The sequence below is a fragment of the Typha latifolia genome, chromosome 10 (genome assembly GCF_019914945.1).
Source record: "Typha latifolia isolate L0001 chromosome 10, TyphaL0001v2, whole genome shotgun sequence".
NCBI classification, from domain to species: Eukaryota; Viridiplantae; Streptophyta; class Magnoliopsida; order Poales; family Typhaceae; genus Typha; species Typha latifolia.
Genome location: NC_133095.1, coordinates 1,096,610 through 1,116,670, shown reverse-complemented (window position 1 = coordinate 1,116,670; position 20,061 = coordinate 1,096,610). Strand labels below are relative to the sequence as shown.

General features: G+C 36.2%; 3 protein-coding genes across 15 annotated transcripts; 1 reads left to right on the top strand and 2 right to left on the bottom strand.

Moving 5' to 3' along the window:
- Positions 1–878: 878 nt before the first annotated feature.
- On the bottom strand, positions 879–5,081 carry LOC140795906 (transcription factor PHYTOCHROME INTERACTING FACTOR-LIKE 13-like). 11 transcript variants are annotated; one of them, XM_073148723.1, is made up of 10 exons: positions 4,884–5,081; positions 3,956–4,062; positions 2,974–3,847; positions 2,733–2,831; positions 2,583–2,648; positions 2,211–2,276; positions 2,104–2,122; positions 1,823–2,019; positions 1,620–1,746; positions 879–1,222 (listed from the first exon to the last, which is right to left on the bottom strand). In XM_073148723.1, exons 2-10 carry the CDS (start codon positions 4,045–4,047, stop codon positions 1,218–1,220), a joined length of 1,545 nt encoding a protein of 514 aa, XP_073004824.1. In that variant the 5' UTR covers positions 4,048–4,062; positions 4,884–5,081; the 3' UTR covers positions 879–1,217. The 11 variants fall into 11 exon arrangements, 9 of the variants coding, with proteins under 9 accessions (XP_073004824.1, XP_073004820.1, XP_073004821.1 ...); XM_073148719.1 differs by adding an exon at positions 4,614–4,768 and having other exon boundaries at positions 1,823–2,122; positions 4,884–5,079; XM_073148720.1 differs by adding an exon at positions 4,151–4,768 and having other exon boundaries at positions 1,823–2,122; positions 4,884–5,022.
- Positions 5,082–11,176: 6,095 nt separating this feature from the next.
- On the bottom strand, positions 11,177–14,651 carry LOC140796189 (reticulon-like protein B8). 3 transcript variants are annotated; one of them, XM_073149110.1, is made up of 6 exons: positions 14,459–14,651; positions 13,558–13,751; positions 13,298–13,478; positions 13,085–13,226; positions 12,325–12,394; positions 11,177–11,565 (listed from the first exon to the last, which is right to left on the bottom strand). In XM_073149110.1, the coding sequence occupies exons 2-6, from the start codon at positions 13,739–13,741 to the stop codon at positions 11,396–11,398; spliced, it is 747 nt and encodes a 248-aa protein (XP_073005211.1). In that variant the 5' UTR covers positions 13,742–13,751; positions 14,459–14,651; the 3' UTR covers positions 11,177–11,395. The 3 variants fall into 3 exon arrangements, with proteins under 3 accessions (XP_073005211.1, XP_073005212.1, XP_073005213.1); XM_073149111.1 differs by having other exon boundaries at positions 13,558–13,746; positions 14,459–14,599; XM_073149112.1 differs by lacking the exon at positions 14,459–14,651 and adding an exon at positions 14,389–14,455.
- Positions 14,652–17,864: 3,213 nt separating this feature from the next.
- On the top strand, positions 17,865–19,539 carry LOC140797037 (oxygen-evolving enhancer protein 2, chloroplastic-like). The gene is made up of 4 exons (XM_073150309.1): positions 17,865–18,273; positions 18,382–18,614; positions 18,890–18,940; positions 19,069–19,539. Exons 1-4 carry the CDS (start codon positions 18,033–18,035, stop codon positions 19,327–19,329), a joined length of 786 nt encoding a protein of 261 aa, XP_073006410.1. The 5' UTR covers positions 17,865–18,032; the 3' UTR covers positions 19,330–19,539.
- The last annotated feature ends 522 nt before the right edge of the window (positions 19,540–20,061 follow it).

Here is a 20,061-nt window from a genome sequence, read left to right as displayed (position 1 = left end):
TAGTTACTAAATTAGGCTTTGAACTAATTCAGAGACGCTTCCCGAATTCAAACTAAACGGGCTCTTAAGGTTTTAGTGTAGTTGTTGATTCAACATGATTTCAGAGCCGATTAGGGCTTTTCTTTCTCGTTTCAATATTTTTTCGCATAGATCATCTTTTGTAATATGATTTTTTTTTTGTTAAATATTATAACAGTCTAGCTTATTTTTACTTCAGCATCCAACATGTTGCATTACTAAGCTTATGACAGATGAGCAAGTGGGCAATATTTTAATTGATCTGGTTCATCAAATACAGCTTGTGTGTTTTTTCCTATAAAAGGAAAGAAAGGGTGGGGGATTAAGTATTTAAGATATGATTAATTTTATGAATGTGATATCTAAATTATGGACTGTCCAGGAATGGCAACATGACCTGCATGCATGTGGTTGTACTGACAGTGTGCAATTATATTATTTCCTTCTGCCTACTTGGTCACCCAACAACAGACACTCAAAAACTCCTAGAGGGATAAAACCAAACATTTTGAATGGAAAAGAAACTTATCTATGGCAGGCTAGTAGCATAAAGGGAACAAGGAGGGAAAGCACCATTGAAAGTTTCAGATGGAATGAATGAGGAGATAAGTCACATAAGAAATAAGAGGTTGACCAATCCAATTGTTGACAGACACCTAGACAGAACAAGTAAAATAGGAAATGGGATTTGACAGACTAATTCAGTGAGTCAAGGCATGCCAATCTTTCAGAGATTCTGATCTTGAAAGTCAGTTCACAGAAATAACTAGATAGGATGTGATGAGGTTCTCAAATATGGAAACAAACAGTACAAATAATGAGAATATATCCACAAATAGAATTTTTACATTTACAGGGCATTTGTTTTTCATAAGGGCAAAAAAATTTTATAAGAAATATTAATGAGTTATTACATCATTGTCGTTATCTGGAGCATTTTGAGCTCACAGAAATTTTAATAAGATATTACATCAGTGTCATTATCTGGAGCATTTTGAGCTCACAAAAGACACTCTTTCCAAGTGTATAAAAATAATGGTAGCTTAAACTACAAGTTACACATAATTTGGCTGCCAAATTTGAAACACGACATCAGGAGATCTGCTTAACATAATCTCAGTGGCTTGTCTTCATGAGGAACATAAGAATAAGCGGCAGGTACTTGTGAGACATCGCCTCCAAGTATGAAATATTTTTTGTTAACCTGTCGACATCGAGAAAAGATGCTTAAAGCAAAGATTTTGAAAGTTAGGACTTAGGATGCTAACTAGGCAGCTTTACTTATCCATACAAAATTTCAAGAATGCAACAGATAACATCTTAGAGTCAATAAAGAATCCATAAATATATATATATATATATATATATATATATATAACATCAGTTTGCTCAAAACTATGTCACGCAATTTTGTTTTAAAGAAAGATTTACGTCAAGCATGTCATTGTAACAGATTTATTACTTATTGCTCAAGAAGAAAAGGTTATCTATGTTTCATGTTACTTCTAAGAAACATCCCTTCTCTTAGAAGAAAATAGTTTTTCATTTATGCCCAATAACTTTAGAAATGTTTATATGCATACTATTTAAATATTGCTTACTAGTTTTGTCCCTTGGTATATTTTCAGGAGGAAATGCTCCCGAAGTAGGTAAAACATCATTACTAGGAGCAACTGCAGTCTGATTCTGATGCACCATTTGAGGTCCACATGTATAGAAATTCATTGCCTGCATAGAGTTATGTCAGAATCTCGTGGTAAATAAGAGAGAGAAACCGAACAATGAGAATACCTGAACAACAAACCTGAGACGCTGGCTGCATGTGATTGAGACCAAGGAAACGTGCATACGATTCAGCAAGATGACCATTTTGCATTTGGTTTGGAAAATTAGCTGCATTTAGAGCTGGAGGTGTACACTGTGGTATCTGATTTACCATAGAATTTGAAACCATAGATTGATTGACATATGGTACTCTTGGCAGTTGAACTTGAGTTTGCACTGAAGGCACAGAGGCAGGATTAACACCCATACCCATGTGAGACATGTACTGGTGGACAGCGGGAAATATAACTGGTGCCATACCTGTTCCCATCCACATAATCTGAGGTGCAGGTAATGACAAATTAATAGACATCAGATTAGTAAATAACCACTCTGTCTGTATGAAAGGACAGAAAATGATTTCTGACCTGGACTTGCATTTGAAGCGACTTCAAGTACTCAATTGCCTCATCTAACATCGATGCTTTGTCAGTCTGAAATAAGAACATTAATGTATCATTAGCATGGACGTGAGCCTAAAAAGTAGAAAAACCATATCAGTGATTAAAAATAGAGAAAATGACAGTAACATGAGAAATCTATGCAGATGTTGTGCTTCAACTACTTCTACACAAATAACATGTCTGATGCTACTAGTAGAAAGAAGATAATGATCTAAGATAGGAAAATTAAGCAATGCCAACAAGTTGTAATAATTGGCCAAGGTTACAACGTGATAAATGCACTGCTATTAGATTTTCAGATACTGTAGGATTTCCTGCACCATCAAGACATTGTACCTTGTTGCAATGAGGTATGAGCTCTTGCAATGCCCTCATTTTTTCATTAATTCGGTCCCGTCTTCTCTACATCAATAAAGAGATAAGAGTAAGAACATGAGCTACAAGTCAGGATGCTCTAAAGAAATAAGTTCTTAAATGCTCACTCACTCTCTCTGATAGGTTATGGACTTCAGCAGCACGACTTCTGCGTGTAGATGAAGAGCGCTGAGCTGATTTGTTTGCTTCAATAGACTCATACTCAGTTTCCTGCAAGTTAAAAATTCCATAGATTATTTTCTCTTTCTTTGAGGAAGAAAGATAACAATAATGAAATCCGAACAGAGTGCCAGTTTTGCTCCTATTTATACTCCTTTTAATTGAAAACTTGGCTTAACAAAGAGACAGGTACCTCATTGTGACTTTCAGGTTCTTCCATTTCTTTTCCCTTCCTCTTGTTGCTCTGGTTGCTTGTGCTCTGTTGTCCCATTCTTCCAAAACTACAACCAGACCCACCTGATGATGAAGTGGCAGTGGCTTCATAAGTGCTTGCATTCATCCCTTCAGAGGGCAACCTAGTATGAACATCCTTTTTCAAGCCTCTTGAAACAGCAATAGCTGCATCATTGCTCATAACATGGCTTCGCTCGGCCTGTGTGTAAACGTGGTTACTTTTACAAATGCTTGATCCAATTGTCATCATTGAGGAGGACTCTACAGCTCCAACGTGAAACCTATTTCCTGATCCCTTCTCGTCCAACTGACGGTTCGATGATCCCACGTCAGCCTTCAGTGGCCTAGAGAAGTGGGAAAAGTTAGTGGCACAGTCATTCTCTATGCTCGGAGCATGGTTAGAACCCGTATCGTTCAATTTAGGAGAAGGCATCATTTTTTCTTGCATATGAAAAGCGGACTGCTGAGGCATAGATGCAGTAAAAACATTGCCTTCAGTTGTGTCACCAACATTCGCACATCTCCCTTCCTCTGAAGCAGCATCCTTGCTCATCTTATCAGTGCCAGTGGCTTCTGCATTTGGCATTTCACAGAAGAACATTGAGTAGAAATCTTTCTCGAATGAATCGTCAAGTTGGTACTGAAACCATGATGCAGTCTCATCTTGAGTCAGACCATTCGTGTTCCCAGGAGCCATGCTTGATCTTAATATTGACTCAGTTTTCTGAACTTGTCTGAGGTTGCCGGCTGCAGCTGGGGTTTTCCGATGAGTCTGACTTTGCATAACAACATGCCCATTTTGCCATAAGAGTTCAACAAGCTCATTATCCAGCCTGCACGATAGAAACATGACATTAAAGAGTATAAAGTGTTAGAATAAATAAAACGACATATTTTTTTTCCTCGATATGCAGAATACCATCAAGTTAATGAAGGCTAACCCAGTAGGTTTCTTTTGATTCGACACTGCAAGAAGATCTGTAAATGATCTAGAGTCGTCTTCCATATTCCCGTCAGGAACAAATTGGTTCATCACCAATATTGGCTTCTGTTCCAGAGACCAGATGTATATCAGAATTACGATAGCAAACAATGACAACTTGCAGTTAGACAATTCCAGGAAGAACTAGCTTAACAGATATATATTCACATCGATCCTGAGGTTTCAATTCCTATAAATAAATAGAAACCAGAACAAACCAAGATTAGGATACAATGGAAGAACACTATGCTCAGTTACAACAAAAGAATACAAAAATTGAATGAAGAGAACTATATATTGGTCCTCTTGATAAATTGCAGTGCGACGAATACAGACTAAAAAACTTGGTCTACAAAAAACTATAAATTCCAAAAGAAAGATCAAATGGAACAGAGCCAAATAATCCAGAGGAGCCTAACAAAACAAAAAACAAAAAAAAGAATCCCCAAATGAGAACAACTGTAATTCAAAGACTTAATACTTAATTGAATGCATGGTTTAAAAAAAAAATTTGTATCAAGACTACAAATTTGTTGATAATTACAAATGGAGAAGCATAGAAATGAGAAACCCATCTCTCCGAATGAACAACATACAAAGAATTTAGGATAATTTACTCAAAAGAAAGTTGCTCCTGTTCATTTATTTTTAAAAGAAGAAGAAGAAGAAGAAGAAGAATCTCTTTGAAGAGCAGCAAGAACAGCACGAATTCAGATCAAACGGATGAGGGTAATAAATGGTTTCCTGCAGCCACTAAATAGCAACCAATCTCCTAAAAAACAAAAACCGACATCAGAAAGCTCATAAAGAAGCCACCCAGAAAGGCAAAATCCCATCTTTATGGAAGTGGAAAGGGGGAGAGAGGCAGGCAATAGGCAAGAACCAACCTTTTTCCTCTAAGAGCGGTTCGGTTCTTCTTCCACCTCCACTTCGCTAACAGTCCACCATTAAAATAGAGTTCCCTTTACTCTCCTCTCTTCTCCTCACCTCTCCTCTCTTCTTCCTCCCTTCTCTTCTCTTCTCTCCTCTCCTCTCCTCTCCCGGTGTCGTTGTGCTCCACTTGCGAAGAACGAGACTGTGGGTTTGTTCGATTTGACGCGCACTGTGGTTTTTAGCCATAAATCGGATTCGGGTTGTGAAGGGGACGTGACGTCGTTATCGAATCCATATAAAATTTGTAGTAAATAATGCCTCGTCTGAAATTTATGCGTCCCATGGCCATGCCCATGCTCATACTATTTATAATTCTCATTAAACCCTGTTACGAGTAATTAAAATATGCTGTCATTGTTAGCCCCCTCTCTCATTCACTGGTTATCCGCTTGACTGTTTTCATCATCATTTCAGAGATAAATAAAAAGAAAAAGTTGATAATAAAATAGTCATCATATCGTTCTCAATGTACAGAGAGTTTTAGGTATAATTAATCTCTAAAAGAATAATTACCACCAGCAGCAGCAGCAGCAGCGGAGGTGCAAGTCTTTATTCCACATCCACTATGGGTAGGAAGGATATGCTTGAATCCAGTGGGCATTTCAGAGCATCAGGTTAGCAGATACTGAGAGGGATTAATTTGTTACCAGAAAGGATAACCAAATAACTCGATCATCCTCTCCTTTATATAATCTTATATATATATATATATATATTGCATCGGAATCAATTCAAAGCATGCAATAATTAACTTAGCTAAGCACGAAATGTGATGCACGTAAGCTCTTTAAATTTATTATAGCTCTTCTTCTATCTGCATGAGTGTTATATAACCTATTATAAACTATAAAGAGTATATATATAAAAGAGCATCTCAGGTTCCAACCAAACAATAAAATTAGTGAATCAAGAATAACCGAACAGCTATTCAAGATATTTTTATTCTTTCCTTGGGAAGTAGCAAAAGCACATATTCTAATATTTCTTTCACTATTTCTTCACCTGAATAATAATAATAATAGATAAAAGGATTTTTGTCTCTAAATCTCTTATATACCCTTCCAAAAATAATATTTGCATATATCTCTCTCATCAAAACATAATTAAGAGTTAACCTTTTAACAAGTTAAATGTAAATAGACATTATTATTCTTATTTGTATATATTTGTTTTACTTTAGACCTGAAAATTTATAAATCACAGTAGGAGAATGAATCTACTGCGCACTATTAATATAATAATATAAAAAATAAAGAGTAGAGAGGTAACCACAAATATATGAATTTTTATATTAAAAAATCTCTCATAAACTATATATCTAATTAAATATTTCATAATTTGTGTTGAAATCCGTACATAAAATCTAAGAGTACAAATAAAATCCTAGGAAAAGTATCTCTATATCTTTTCAACTGCTAAATTTTGAGTTAATAGTTATAAAAAAGTGTCCATGTACAAAATATAAAAACTTTCGACGAATATACGTAAAAAAAAAAAAACAAACGTCGATCTCTACACTCTACTTGGGCCGGGGACTTGCTCTGACCCAAATTCCAAGTTCCAAACAACGACTGCAGGAGTCTGCAACGACTCCACATGACAGTTTTAATCGGTGCAGCATTCACGTAGGGAGTTCACGCATGCATCCATGGGATGCAGATGCCATAACATTTCCCAACATGAGCATTCATGGCTCCTATGTCCATTAGTACATTGTTCAATGAATCATGCATGGGGAGGGGGGTGGGGTGGGAGAGGTGTACATATTGCATGGACAAAGTGCCATGCATCTTGGAGCATTTGATGTTATTACTAAACTATTAATATTGCTTGGTTTTTATGTGCATGTCGCATTGCGAGGTGTCACAAATTTGTAGATTTAAATTTGGACTCTTCCAAGCATGGACATGATTTGGATCAATCTTGGAGTCCTTGGATTATGTTGGTGATCATTTGTGGCTCCTCAAATATTCCAAATTCAGTAGAAAATTTTTTGGTCAAAATTTAAACCCCAAAAAAAGAAGACTTTATTTTTGATATAAATACAAAGAGAAAGTTTCCGAAGAACTTTACTATAATATTTAAATCATAGGGAAATATTGTAGACTAAAAATCTAAAAAATATACTCTCATAAAGAAAGTAACTCTTTTTTCTTCAAAACTTAAGAATAAATATAATAATTAATGGACCGAGTATTTAAGATACCTTAAATAATATAGAGAACATAATAGAAATTTTGAGATTGACGGTTATAAAAATAAGGTTCTTTAAAATAACTGAATATTTTAAATTTAGCAGTTAAATTGGTATTCAAGGAGTCTATCCATCCTGGAATAACTTGAGCTTTATTCCTGCCCCTATTTGATAATTCGGACGCGAGCCGGATTGGGCCGTGACAAATAAACAAACTTATCCTTTACCACGTCGTACGTATTTCAATAATCCAGCAAAAATCTATCCATATTTTTATTCGCCGAGTGGAGCTTCTTAGGTAGAAACTTTGGAATAAAATTATCTTTATCTGGAGCTCTTATCCACGCGTCTATACCTTCGTTATCGTCGGGTTGCCCATAAAGTCATAAACTATATATCTTATTCTTTTCTTTGTCAAGTACAGCATCAAATTGTCTCTCATAAATAAATAAATAAATATTAAAGCACATGATCAAATTCTGAGACCCGATAAAATATACTTTATTTTTAAAATTTATAAAATAATAATAAAAAGATATACTTTATTAATAAACAGTACAGGAGTATTTGCACAAAAGAAAATAAAAAGAAATTTTGATGGAAAATATTTTGTATTTTAATTTTATTATCATTTATATCCTGCATTATCGGTATTTATCATTTGAACTATGTATATAACATTAATCCTCAAAAGTACTTTGAGTTAAATTTAATCTAACAGTATATCATAAAATGAAAAATATTATATTAATTTTAAAATTAATATTTTAAATGACTAAATTACCTTTTGACCTAGTTGTAACCCACTTTTTTGCCTCTCTTTTTTTTTTAAATTTGGTCACCAAGGTATTTTGGTCATTTTACACATATAGTTAGATTAAATATATATAATTACTTTCAGGTAAATAAACTAATGTTATAGTAGTTTTTAGGATTAAACTGAAAATGTAGGCGACAAATGATAAATATATATAAGACAGACGGCAATAAAAATACAGGGTATTTTTTAATCATTTTTTCACAAAAAAAAATTACACTCAGACCCTCTTAAAATGTGTCGTACCCAAAAAAAATATATCTAAAAAGACCAAAATGCCCCTCTACTTATAATCTAGCAACCAAACGTCTCTGTTAGCTTTACTCCCCATTCCAATTGGGCCATGTATACCATCCCAGTTGGGCTGAGAGTTAATGGGCCTATATTGGGCCTGACGTCCATCTGAATTCCAACTACATAGACTAAAAAATTAATAGATTTTTAAAATAAAAAGTCTCTTAAAACAAATGGTTAATGGATTTAAAAGAATTAGATAAGATAATTCTTATAAATGCATGGATGTGAGTAATAACAAGAATAATGCATCTATTTAGGTAATTATTTTAATATCTTTTTTCACATATTTTATTTAGTATTTAACTATCATAATGAGTTATAAATATTTTAACTCTGCTGTTTTAATTTATGATTACTAATCTATACACACTCATGCATTATAAGTTGAAAGAAAACATAACAATTAGTTTTTGATATTTACTCCTAGTACTTCTAGAGTTTTTTTTTTTTTTTGGTCAATTACTAGATATCCAATTGCATAAAACTTGTGATAATAAAAAAAATACCCTTCATAAAAGTTACCTAGATTTATAATTTAAAATTAGAAAAAAAATATGCAAAAGTGTACGTGTCAACTTGCGGACTCATGATAAAAATAAAAGAAAAGAAAATATATAATCTTTCTCGAATCAACTTTGTTATTATAGCTCGACAATGTAAATGGCTCAGAGTTTTATCTCCAAGAAAAAATCTCACCTCAACCCCAGATGATATGCATTATTAATTTATTATCTAAAAGTTTTAGTCATCCAGTTACCAAAGTTACAACATAAAAACTTTATATGAACAGAGGAAGCTTCTCTAAAAATCAAAACAAAAAAAAAAAAAAAAAAAAGCTTTTGTGTTCCTGAAACAAAAGACACGTGTAACTGTGCCATTTCTCGAGGAACTCATGCTTTCCAGGCAAGTTCTACCCTTCATAATCCTTGAAAGCAATTCATTATTAGCTCGGGATCAAGAAACGATTCAGCCAAAATCTACATTCAATAATGAGAAATATCAATAATAATTGAGAATGTGCTATAGTTTGATATATTTCTTTTGTTGCCATAAACATATCATGCCAAGACTACTAGAGATAGATAGATATATATTATGAATTAGTAAAACTGCTTATCCTCTCAAGAGAATACTAATACAACTCTCTCTACATCTTATTAAAAGCACCTAACATAATCATACGTGCACATATATATATATATATAGGTAAATATCAGCATGTGTAAAGAAGTAAGATCATCATCGTCGTCATCATGCAGCGGGGGCTACATCATTATCATCGTCATCGTCGTCGTCGTCGCTCTCGCCGAATCTTCGTCCGTAGACCCTACCGGCCGGCGCCACGTCATCGCCGACCTTGGCGAAGCCCGAGTGGAGGAGAGTAGTGGACTCGTTAGCAGTGGAAACAACAACAACAACCACCATTTTTAATAGCTTAGATGAGTAGAAAGAAGGATTCAAAGAGAGAGAGAGATTGGGAGTGGGGGGGAGTGAAGGTAGGAAGCAAGCAGGCCATTTATTTATAGCGAAAGCCAAATGGGCCGCTAATGGGCCTTGTCCGATGAGGTTTCGTCGAGAAAAGAGGAGATTCTCGGGTTGGGTTGGGCCCACGGGGTGGGGAAGAATGGGAAGGGCGGGCGGATGGACGGCTCCTGATCGCGCGCGTGTCTGACGTGGCAGGTGGGACCCGGGAGAATGAGGTAAGCTCATGGACGGTGGACGCGGTGCGCAGTCATCACGTGGCCGTAGGGTTTCGTACACGTTCCATGGTGTGCCACGGTGGATGGACCGTATTTTCGGAGTCAAAGAGAGTCTTACACTGGTGTTCTAAAATATAATAGAGTACCCTGTATTTTGATGATGGTATAAATTAAGCCCTTATTTTCGCCTAATCTAATATTTTTATACTTCCTAATTTTTTAATGTGAAATCTGAGATTTAAGAAGATAAAAATAATTTTTAAAAAAATGGAGATATTTCCCGATATTATTACCGTGTTTTAACTTCACCTGTGAATTTGGTATGCATTTCTGTTGCGAAAGTTGTAGTCAAAAGAGTCAGTGTAACGATGAGACAATGAGTGGAGTCAAAAGTCAAAAGTCCCTTCCAATCTGGAAAATCCCATTCGCATCTTCAAAAAGTAAAGCATTTATCCTTCTCCAAATATGAATAATATTTTTATATTCCAAATCTTAGTGGCATCTTAATATTTGATTACGAGAAGTCTTGTTTTATTTCAAATTTCCAAGCATACTACTTCAATTGGTAGTTCCAAATTGGGCTCCACCGGACACTTGAAGTTTATCAATGGGCTCTGATGGCGTGGCCTCCTGGCCTTTGGGGTTTTCCGGCCCAGTGGGAGGAGTAACTGAGGGAGGCACTTGGTTGCTTGGTATCACTGGAAATGGCTTGAAAGGAATTCCAGGTTTGGTAGGCAAGCTCGGAATTATGGGACGAAAAGGCCGCAGCTTCGTCGGCACAGGAAGAAACCATTTTCCGGCACTGATCATCTCAGATTTTGGGGTGCTGAGTACCGAGATTGGCCTTGCAACAGTTGACACATCAAGAAGTGGCCGCCCGCCGTCGCAAGGGCAAAAGCCAAAGCAGAGGAGCAGAGGGAGGAAGACAAGGAGGCGGAAGTTTTGATCCATTCGCAGTGGATGAAGTTTTTGATGGTGCTAAAAGAGAGAAAAGGAGCTACTTTATAGGAGAGTTCAAGGGTCTTTGGCAGGTTTAAGGCCGCTGCAAGTTTGGAATCAGAAAACAAAACTCCACCAACTTCTCCAGCTTTGTAGCTAACAACTCTTTCTCCGTCTATCCACAGAAAACATTAGATCAACAACAATTTCATAGTGCAGTATGAAGTTAGGTTGACAATGTGGATCTCATCATGACGAACACATCAACACTTTAGCTAACATGCGATCATACAATTCACATTTCAGAAAGAGGTATGTTGAAATTTTACTTCCTTTTAATGGCAGATATATAAGATAGCACTAGTTTCAGATGCTTCAAAATGGAGACAGCCACATGCACAAGAATATGCTTTGCTGCTCACTATGCAGTTCATAATGTTCAATTCTTGTTTATGAAAGGCAATACCTTTCCGATTACAGAAAACTGATCAGCAGGTAACCACGACCGACAATTAAAATCTACTCGTTCTTCTTTGACTTGAGACTTCCCTTTGGAATTTTGCTCAACAAACTCTCATCCAACTTCTGATACTGATTTCGAAGCAACCCAAGAAATTTATAGAAGAAGTCATCAACTTGATCTTCATATTTCTCATAGAGCACTGGTAGAGTGTGAGCGCCAACAAATCCTGCACCAATCAGTTCTTTGTTCAGTTCATCCAACTTACAATAATCGTAAGTACAAAGAGTAGATTGAAATAATTTATCACATGCTACTTCCTACATTAAGATTAATTGCCCATTATATTTCTCTTCAAGTTATAGGCCACCATTTACTTCAAACATATGTAATCAGACAATTTGTGGAACCTTGGCATTACTTGGTATTTGAAAAGTAGAAGGGCATTATGGTGCATGAGGCTCTAGTCCATAGTTCGAAATTTCAATTTCGGTTTTAGTTTCAACTTGGTTCAAATAAGGAAATGTGTCAATTAATTTCAGTCGGTTTCGGTTCTAGTTTCTTTATATCAGTTTTAGGCTTCTTTTGATAAATAATTTTCTTTATCTTAATATTCAATACGTCAAACCAACTCTAATAGCATTTGCACAATGAGGTTGATATTGTTTTGGCACAAATTGGATTCAAGCCAAATCCATCTTAGAATTTAAAATATACAATGAAAAAAATTGTTTTAGGATTGTTTCAGTTGGATGCTAGTTTCGAAGGGGCAATTTTGGATAGGACATGACCGAAATGCAAAGCATTTCGATGAAATGTCTCTGTTTCGGACAAAACTTTAAACCATCCTAATCTAGTGTAGATGGGGTTTGGGGAGGGTATGTAGCCATATCTTCATTTCCATTGATATCAGCATATGAAGGATGTACCCCGATTCCGCATGCAAAACAGATACCCTAAGACCACTAAATTAATAGGCATCTCTTACCAATATAAATAACAGTTAAGAAGTTGCACCAGCTCCCAATAATAGCAGCAGCCCACAAGCCTAGCACAACCTGAAGGAAGATGCAAGCTTGCAATCATTCTCTATGTAAGCTTAATTAAAATGCAGAAACATCCTTTAGATAGAGTTCAACCATGAAGCTGCACAATAGAAGTACCAGGACAGTAGTCTGAAAGACAAGCGAAGCAAGTGAAATTCGTGGTACTATTATCAAGAGTCAACAAGTCAGTTAAATCATCGTTAGAATGTAATTATTCAGAATATTCCCTCCAACCTTTGGCACTCAATCAAGAATTCAACATCCTCTCACTTGTGAGAACTGTAAATTCAGCAATTACTTTAAAAGCTCAAGGTATTAACAAACAACAGTTTAAAACATTTATATTCTAACACTCTCCCTCATGTCAGAGCTTGAGATATTTTTAATAATCTCAGATTGGGTTCCTACGGGAACAACTGTTAAAATGATATATCTTATGACAACGATTATCTGTATCTTTTGATACGAACCATCTACAGTTAACATTAGTTTGACTATCAACTTTTACTACCAAATGACTGAACAAATGCTTTAAAGTCGATTTATAATAAAAAAAGATAATCAACGTATATGTTCTTTTAAAGGTCTGCTGGAATTAACATTCATAATTTAAAGATTATCTTGTGCACTGGAACAAATAACGAGCATAAAATCATGCACAATACCTTGCAAACAAGAGAAGATCCACAGAAGAAAACATACCATAACAAATTGTTTCAGGTTCCTTTGACATGCAACATCTTGAATGAATACCAAGAACTGATTGATTTGGGCACCCATGGAAACAGCAATGTTCACAAATAGTTCATCAGGCAATCGAACACGAGGTACTTCAGAAGGAGACCTGAAGGAAGCCAAGTGACTAGCTACTTTTACCATAATATGCATCTAGCAATATACCGATAAGCTCTATACCTGCTCAATATGCTTGAAGCATTGGACCAAACAAACTGAATAACCATTCCAATAACAAGTACAAAGCACACGATAGTCAGAAAGTGACAATTAAGCCACTCAAAGAGAATCCATATAGCCGTGGCAGCAGTCAGAACACTGGATGATATCTTCTTGTTCCTCCATAACAGAACATCAGCAGCTACAAGAAGAAAAATTAGCATTGCAACGCCCAACCAGAAAAAGGTCAAAGTAAGAAATAGAAGAAAGAAATGGCTTACACTTTCCACCACCCAAGACCTTATGGATGGCGTTCTGGCGCCCAAAAAGTTTATTCATCTGGGCAGAGACAGCATTTTGTTCATCAAAGAATCTCACAGATTTTTGCTTGGGAAGGTTATCAGTGATGGTCTCCACGATTGTATTCAATATGTTTTCAGTTGCATTTTCCGCATGTTCAGGCATTTTTCCTGTCCTGGTTAACAAAGAACATCAAACCAACCAATTGTCAAGCATCAATGAGGTCATAATTCAACTGTCAGTTAAACATTCAACAAACACTAGTTGAGTCTAATAAAATTAGTAGACGGCACAATAAAAGAAACTTAGTAGAATTCTATACAGAAGTGTCTATTAAGAGCAAATCACTGAGAATTTCGGAGAATCTATCATTTAAACATGCTTAGATAAAAGAAAAGAAGAAAATGTCAACAGAGACAATATTGCTGCTAATGATGCGGACACCTACTAATGATATATCTGTTGTAATTGATCGTGCAAAGATAAGATTTAGTTCAACCTATAATATATTGCCCATTTAAAAAATCTTATTACAGCAAATAAAATAAAATTTGCAAGGCAAATAGAAAGGTGATTCCTTTTCGACAGAAGCCAAAGTAAAGACCATAAAAAAAGCGCCCAAAAGTGATCCCTAGCATATAAACACAATCTCTTTCACCAATCTACCAACAAGCACCCCTTTTAAACTTGCAAACTTCTAGATCGAAAATAAAATCAAGAGAAAACAAGCAAAGGAGCACTAAGAAATCAATCACGTGCTAAAACAAACACTCTCTAGAGTTACTAATCCATAGCCAACGCAGCCGAGCAACCTGCAAGGAATCAAAAATCGCCACAACCGCAGTAGGAACAAACCAATCTGTCGACAGGTTGAGGGCTCACCTGAGAAAACAAAGGAGGAAGGCGAGAGGATTTCTTGGGAAGGGGAAGAATCTTGCTAGGGTTTTAACCTTTTTAAGTAGAGATAGAGATAGAGACAGTCTGGGTAGCTTTGGGGACTTCAACGGTCGGCCGAAGAGGAGCAGTTCTAAGAAAGTACCCGATAATAGTGTATATATGTCGGATTACTCGCATTGATAGAGCTAAACCTGTAATATATATATATATAAATAGACGACATTTACACTATAACCCCTGTGTTTTAAGAAATTATTCGTTCGTGGTAAGTATTTGGGATGTGTGTAGCATTTTGTTTTATTTCATTTGGATACGCAAGCACGCTGTATATTTATTAATTGCAAGGTACGTGCATCATTTAACTCGTGCTATTTTGGATTTATTAGAATAAAAGATGGATAATAAACTTTGCTTACAGAACTATAGGCTCACATTATTTGCATACTCGGAAAATAAATTAAAAAGTGAGCCAACTCTTCGTCATATAGGTTAACGTACTTTGAGTTTAATATCAAATTGCTGCTTATGTCACTTAATCACTTTTATTTTTATATATACCAATATGCAATACGGTGCAAATTCACTTTTATTTTATTATTTAACTGTCGTGATTGTTATTTTTATGAATTTGAATAAGTAAAAATATATAATATTAAAGTACTCTTAAAGCTTTTTTTATTTTATTATTAATTTATCATTAATAATGTGTAGACCCATGTAAATTTAAATTTAAAATTTTCATTAAATCTATGTTCAAATAATAAAATTTCAAACAAATTATGAAATCGCTCTCTTGCTTCCATATAAAGCACAGCAATAAAAGTCATGATCTCTGTCATTACTTTGTACATTTCTTCGGATTACTCCTTTCGAAAGCATTATTTGAAACCATCAAACAAACGCAACTCGCTCTAGTCCTCACACCAAAAACTATCTTATCTCAACAACTCCTAAATTTAGGATCTTGTTCAATTCAACACCACACAACGTATCTAACCTAGTTGAAGGTTCGCTTCTATAAATTTACACAACCTTTCTTATAATGTTCAATAGAAAAATAAAATAAAATAGAATAAAATGGCGTCTATGAAGTATCTCCTCCTCGCAACCCTCCTTGTGATCTTAATGACCAATGTGAAGATCTCCGCCGCCGGCCGCCTCCTCTCGGAAATGCCGACCATCCCGACGTTCCCAAGCTTCCCACTCCCTACCTTCCCCACTGAGAAAATTCCGACGTTGCCGAATTTCAACCTTTTTGGGTCTAATTTCAAGCTCCCTTCATTCATACCACCTACATTTGGTGGGCACCATTGAGGGAATTTTTTTATTTTTTATTTTCACTTCTCTTCATGTAACTTGGGAGGATGATGCTGTCATAGACTTTATATTATCTGATGCTTTGCCAGATTAACTGTATGAATCTAGAACCTAGCATGATGGTTGTTGTTGAATAAAATAAAATAAAAGTATCACAATTTGGAAGATATGTGCATGAGTTTGTCTGTGAATGCCATTTGCCAAAGTTTTGTGCTAAGCACTCTCTAGAGCTATTCTTCTCTGGTAGCTTGTCACAGCAAGAGGAAGGGATGTCCTCCTTGTCCATCTTTGCTTCCACCGTTACGCTCATCTCTCTCACTGCACCTATCACCGGTGCAACCGCTCTACCTCACTGCTCCTTCCTCGTCACCCTCACTGCATCATCCTCAATGCCCTCACCGTCAGCTTCCCTCCGCTTCGACGGTAAAATGTTAGAGGTAGTAGTGGTACAACTTTTACCTATTTAAATTCAATTCTACCTTTTATGTCTACCTAATTTGTCTTAGCTCCCTCCCCAAGAGAAATAGTACGTTAGACTATATTTGAAATTATACGTCTCAGTACCATTACTTGATAAGATTGGAGGTGGGGGGGATTTATTAGAATAAAACTTTGATAGACAATTGGGCTTTTCCTCTAACCTAAACCTAACCTTAGGTTTACTCTGTTTGGAATTAGGCATTTAAATATATTTTTTATTCTTTAGAAAAATTTGCATAGAACACCCTATATTTTAAGAAATTATGATTTATAACTTATATATTCAGTATTCAAAAAATACTCTGAATTAAATTTAAACTAACACTGTTTGTGCAGACGAGAATATTTTGTTAAATTAATTTTTTTTAAATAACTAAAATACCTCATAGTATATGTTGGATAAATATAATTTAGCCAAGAGTATTTTTGTCACTGTGGATTGTGGGCCAATCTTACTCTAGAAAAGAGGTTAATTTAATATAGATTAGATAGTTAAACTAATCTTTTCAAAAAGAAAGAAAAAAACTAAGCATAATGGTCCAGATTGGGTTCCACCATAAATCCATAATTTCTATCATTAGTTGACAGACCTAGATCTGAATCGCGTGAATAGTTTATGAATTTCTTTAGTAAAAATTTGATTACTGCTCCTAAAAAATTTACAAATTTAATTGCATCCAAAACTAGCTCAGCAATTGCAAACCATCAATGAGGCATTACTCTCTCTTGTCCACACAAGCCGAGAACTAGCTATTCCAGCAACCTCTAAATTTAGGGTTTTGTTCAATTCAACACCACCACAGAATGCATCTAAATTAGTAGAATGTTCACAGCTATAAATCTTCACAGCCTATTTTATATTGTAGTTTTTAAGGGAAAATAAAATAAAAATGGCCTCCAAGAAGTATATTATCTTTACCATCCTCTTTGTGATCTCAATAGCCAATATGGAGATCTGCAGGGCTGGTCGTCTCTTATCCGAGCCCTTGGCGGAAGCAAAACAAACTTCGTTAACCGCCGGCCTGCCGGTGGATATTCCGACCATCCCTGCGTTGTCGGACTTGTCTGCAAACATGCCAAACTTGGCATTTCCTCCCCTCCCCTCTCCAAAATTTCCAACATTGCCTAATGTCACTTTTCTGGGGATTAATTTTCACCTCCCTTCATTTATATCATCTGCCTTGGGTGGAAAGAATTGAGGAATACTTTCTTTTTGCTTAATGTCGTAAAAGTTGCAAACACTAATTTGTCATAATTCACAAATGCTATTTCAATTTTTATGGGCTATATTTTATCGAGATTTGTAATCGAGAGGATTGACTCTTATTTAGCTTACAAGCTCGTATCAAATAAATTAAAAAAAAGGTATGAGACTTTTTTTTTTTGTAATGTAAAAAATTTAAACATAATAATAGTGAAGCATTTGAACAAGGTGTCCATTTGAGTTGCAATAATTCATACCAAGAAATTACACAATTGGGTATCTAAGAGAGAGGGGATGGGATGGGAGAAAAATATGGTGTGACGTGGCCCAATCAGAACTCTAGAAACCTTATCCAAATCCAAATCCAAATCTCTAATTTGAGGTTGATTCCATCACCCACATCCACACAATATCCACACCAAGATCACTCCCTCCACTCGTCATCAAATCCACAAGAGCAAGTCAATAACACAAACACCTTCATACCCGAAGCCAGCAAGAGAGCCCAGAGAGCAGAGCAGAGCAGTGAGTGAGAGCGAGAGAGAGAGAGAGAGAGAGATGGCATCGACTGCTTGTTTCCTTCACCACCACGCGCCGTCCACCGCCGCCAGGACCCCGTCGCAGCGCTTCGCGCCGAGCGTTAAGCCGACGCAGCTCGTCTGCAGGGCCCAAAAGCAAGCAGGAGTCGACGAAGACAACAACGTCGCAGTCTCGCGGCGGCTGGCTCTGACCGTGCTCGTCGGCGCTGCAGCCGTCGGCTCCAGGGTCGCGCCGGCCGATGCCGCCTACGGTGAAGCTGGTAATGTTAAATTCTATGCACCGACCACCTGTTTGCTATAATACCTGAGCTGATCCTAAAGGCATCTCAAAAGCAAACAAAGCCTTGATGTTATTCTGCATTGTGCAGCTAATGTTTTCGGGAAGCCGAAGAAGAACACCGAGTTCATGCCTTACAGTGGCGATGGATTCAAGCTTTTGATACCGGCGAAGTGGAACCCGAGCAAAGAGGTAGAGTACCCTGGCCAGGTGCTGAGGTACGAGGACAACTTCGATACTACGAGCAATGTTGCAGTCATGGTCACCCCCGCTGCCAAGAGCAAAATCACTGAATATGGCAGCCCCGAGGAGTTCCTCGCACAAGTAATCACATTTCCCCTGTTGCAACTTCTCGATATAATTTTGCGTCTGCCAATATGGCTTTACTTCTATCCTGCCATTCCTCATAAAATCTTAATCTTTTTAAACTAGTTGGCTATCACTGATATGAAGTACTGATCAAGTAGTAGAGCCTCAATAATTTTATCATTTGTTCCCCGTCACCATGTATACAGAAATTGCTCGAAAAACCAGTATACATCATCAGATAAACTTTAATAAAATTCAGGAGAAATAAGTAGAGCTGCATACCTGTGCAGGTGGATTACTTGCTAGGAAAACAAGCTTATTTTGGGAAAACAGACTCTGAGGTACGTACGAGAATGCCGATCAATTACTCTCAATTAGCTATTTATCTGCATGCTCTGAGATTCAAACTTGTCTGTCTAATAACTTTGCTAATATTTGGTAACTATGAAATCTGAATCAATATCCACAGGGTGGTTTTGACTCTGACGCCGTCGCAACGGCCAACATATTGGAAACCTCGACGCCGGTGGTGGACGGCAAACAGTACTACTTCATCTCAGTTCTAACAAGGACAGCTGATGGAGATGAGGGTGGGAAGCACCAGATCATAACTGCAACTGTTTCTGATGGGAAGCTTTACATTTGCAAGGCTCAAGCTGGAGACAAGAGATGGTTCAAGGGTGCCAGGAAGTTTGTGGAGAGTGCTGTCAATTCCTTCAATGTTGCATAGAAGGAAGAGAGGATGGCAATAACTAAGTCTCTTGCTTGTAAATGAATGAGTGATATTAAGAACTTGCCATCTCTCTAGGATCAGGGTGTGTTCATAATGAGCTTTTATATCTGCTAAACTTTTTAGATTCTATCATAATTGTATCAGAGACTACTCTTCCAGTAAATGTGGCATGGCATTTGCAAGAGCACTGTTAATGATTCATTAAAAGCTTCCTGGTTTCACTTCTAATTGAGCACCTCTGAATGATACTGACTGTTGTTGAGAGAGAGCAAAACAATTGCCTCAAGGACTAAACATTAATTTGAATGGATTATTATGGTTAATCCAAGAAATGCGACTTTATTTTGAAATATTCTGATTAATTTAAATATCCATTAATTTTCCAAATATAATTTGATTACATATATGCCCCCCAAGAAGCTTTAGAAAGTAGAAACAGAAAGAAAGGGAAGTTTATTTTAAATATAGATCCTCGTTATTATTTACTGTATCAAATGAATATTTATCATTTGACCACTAGTCTACAGTTAGTATTCTTGACGGTCCGTTACCTTGTAGATGAGTTTAAGTAGCTATATAGATATACAATGATACCCTCCAATAATCATCAATAAGTTTTTTTAGATTAAAATAAAAATAAGTAAAGAACTATATTTTAAATTTAAATGAAGAGTACGAGTAATTATATTTTGTCCTCATTATTATTCATATTATACCATTTTAATATTT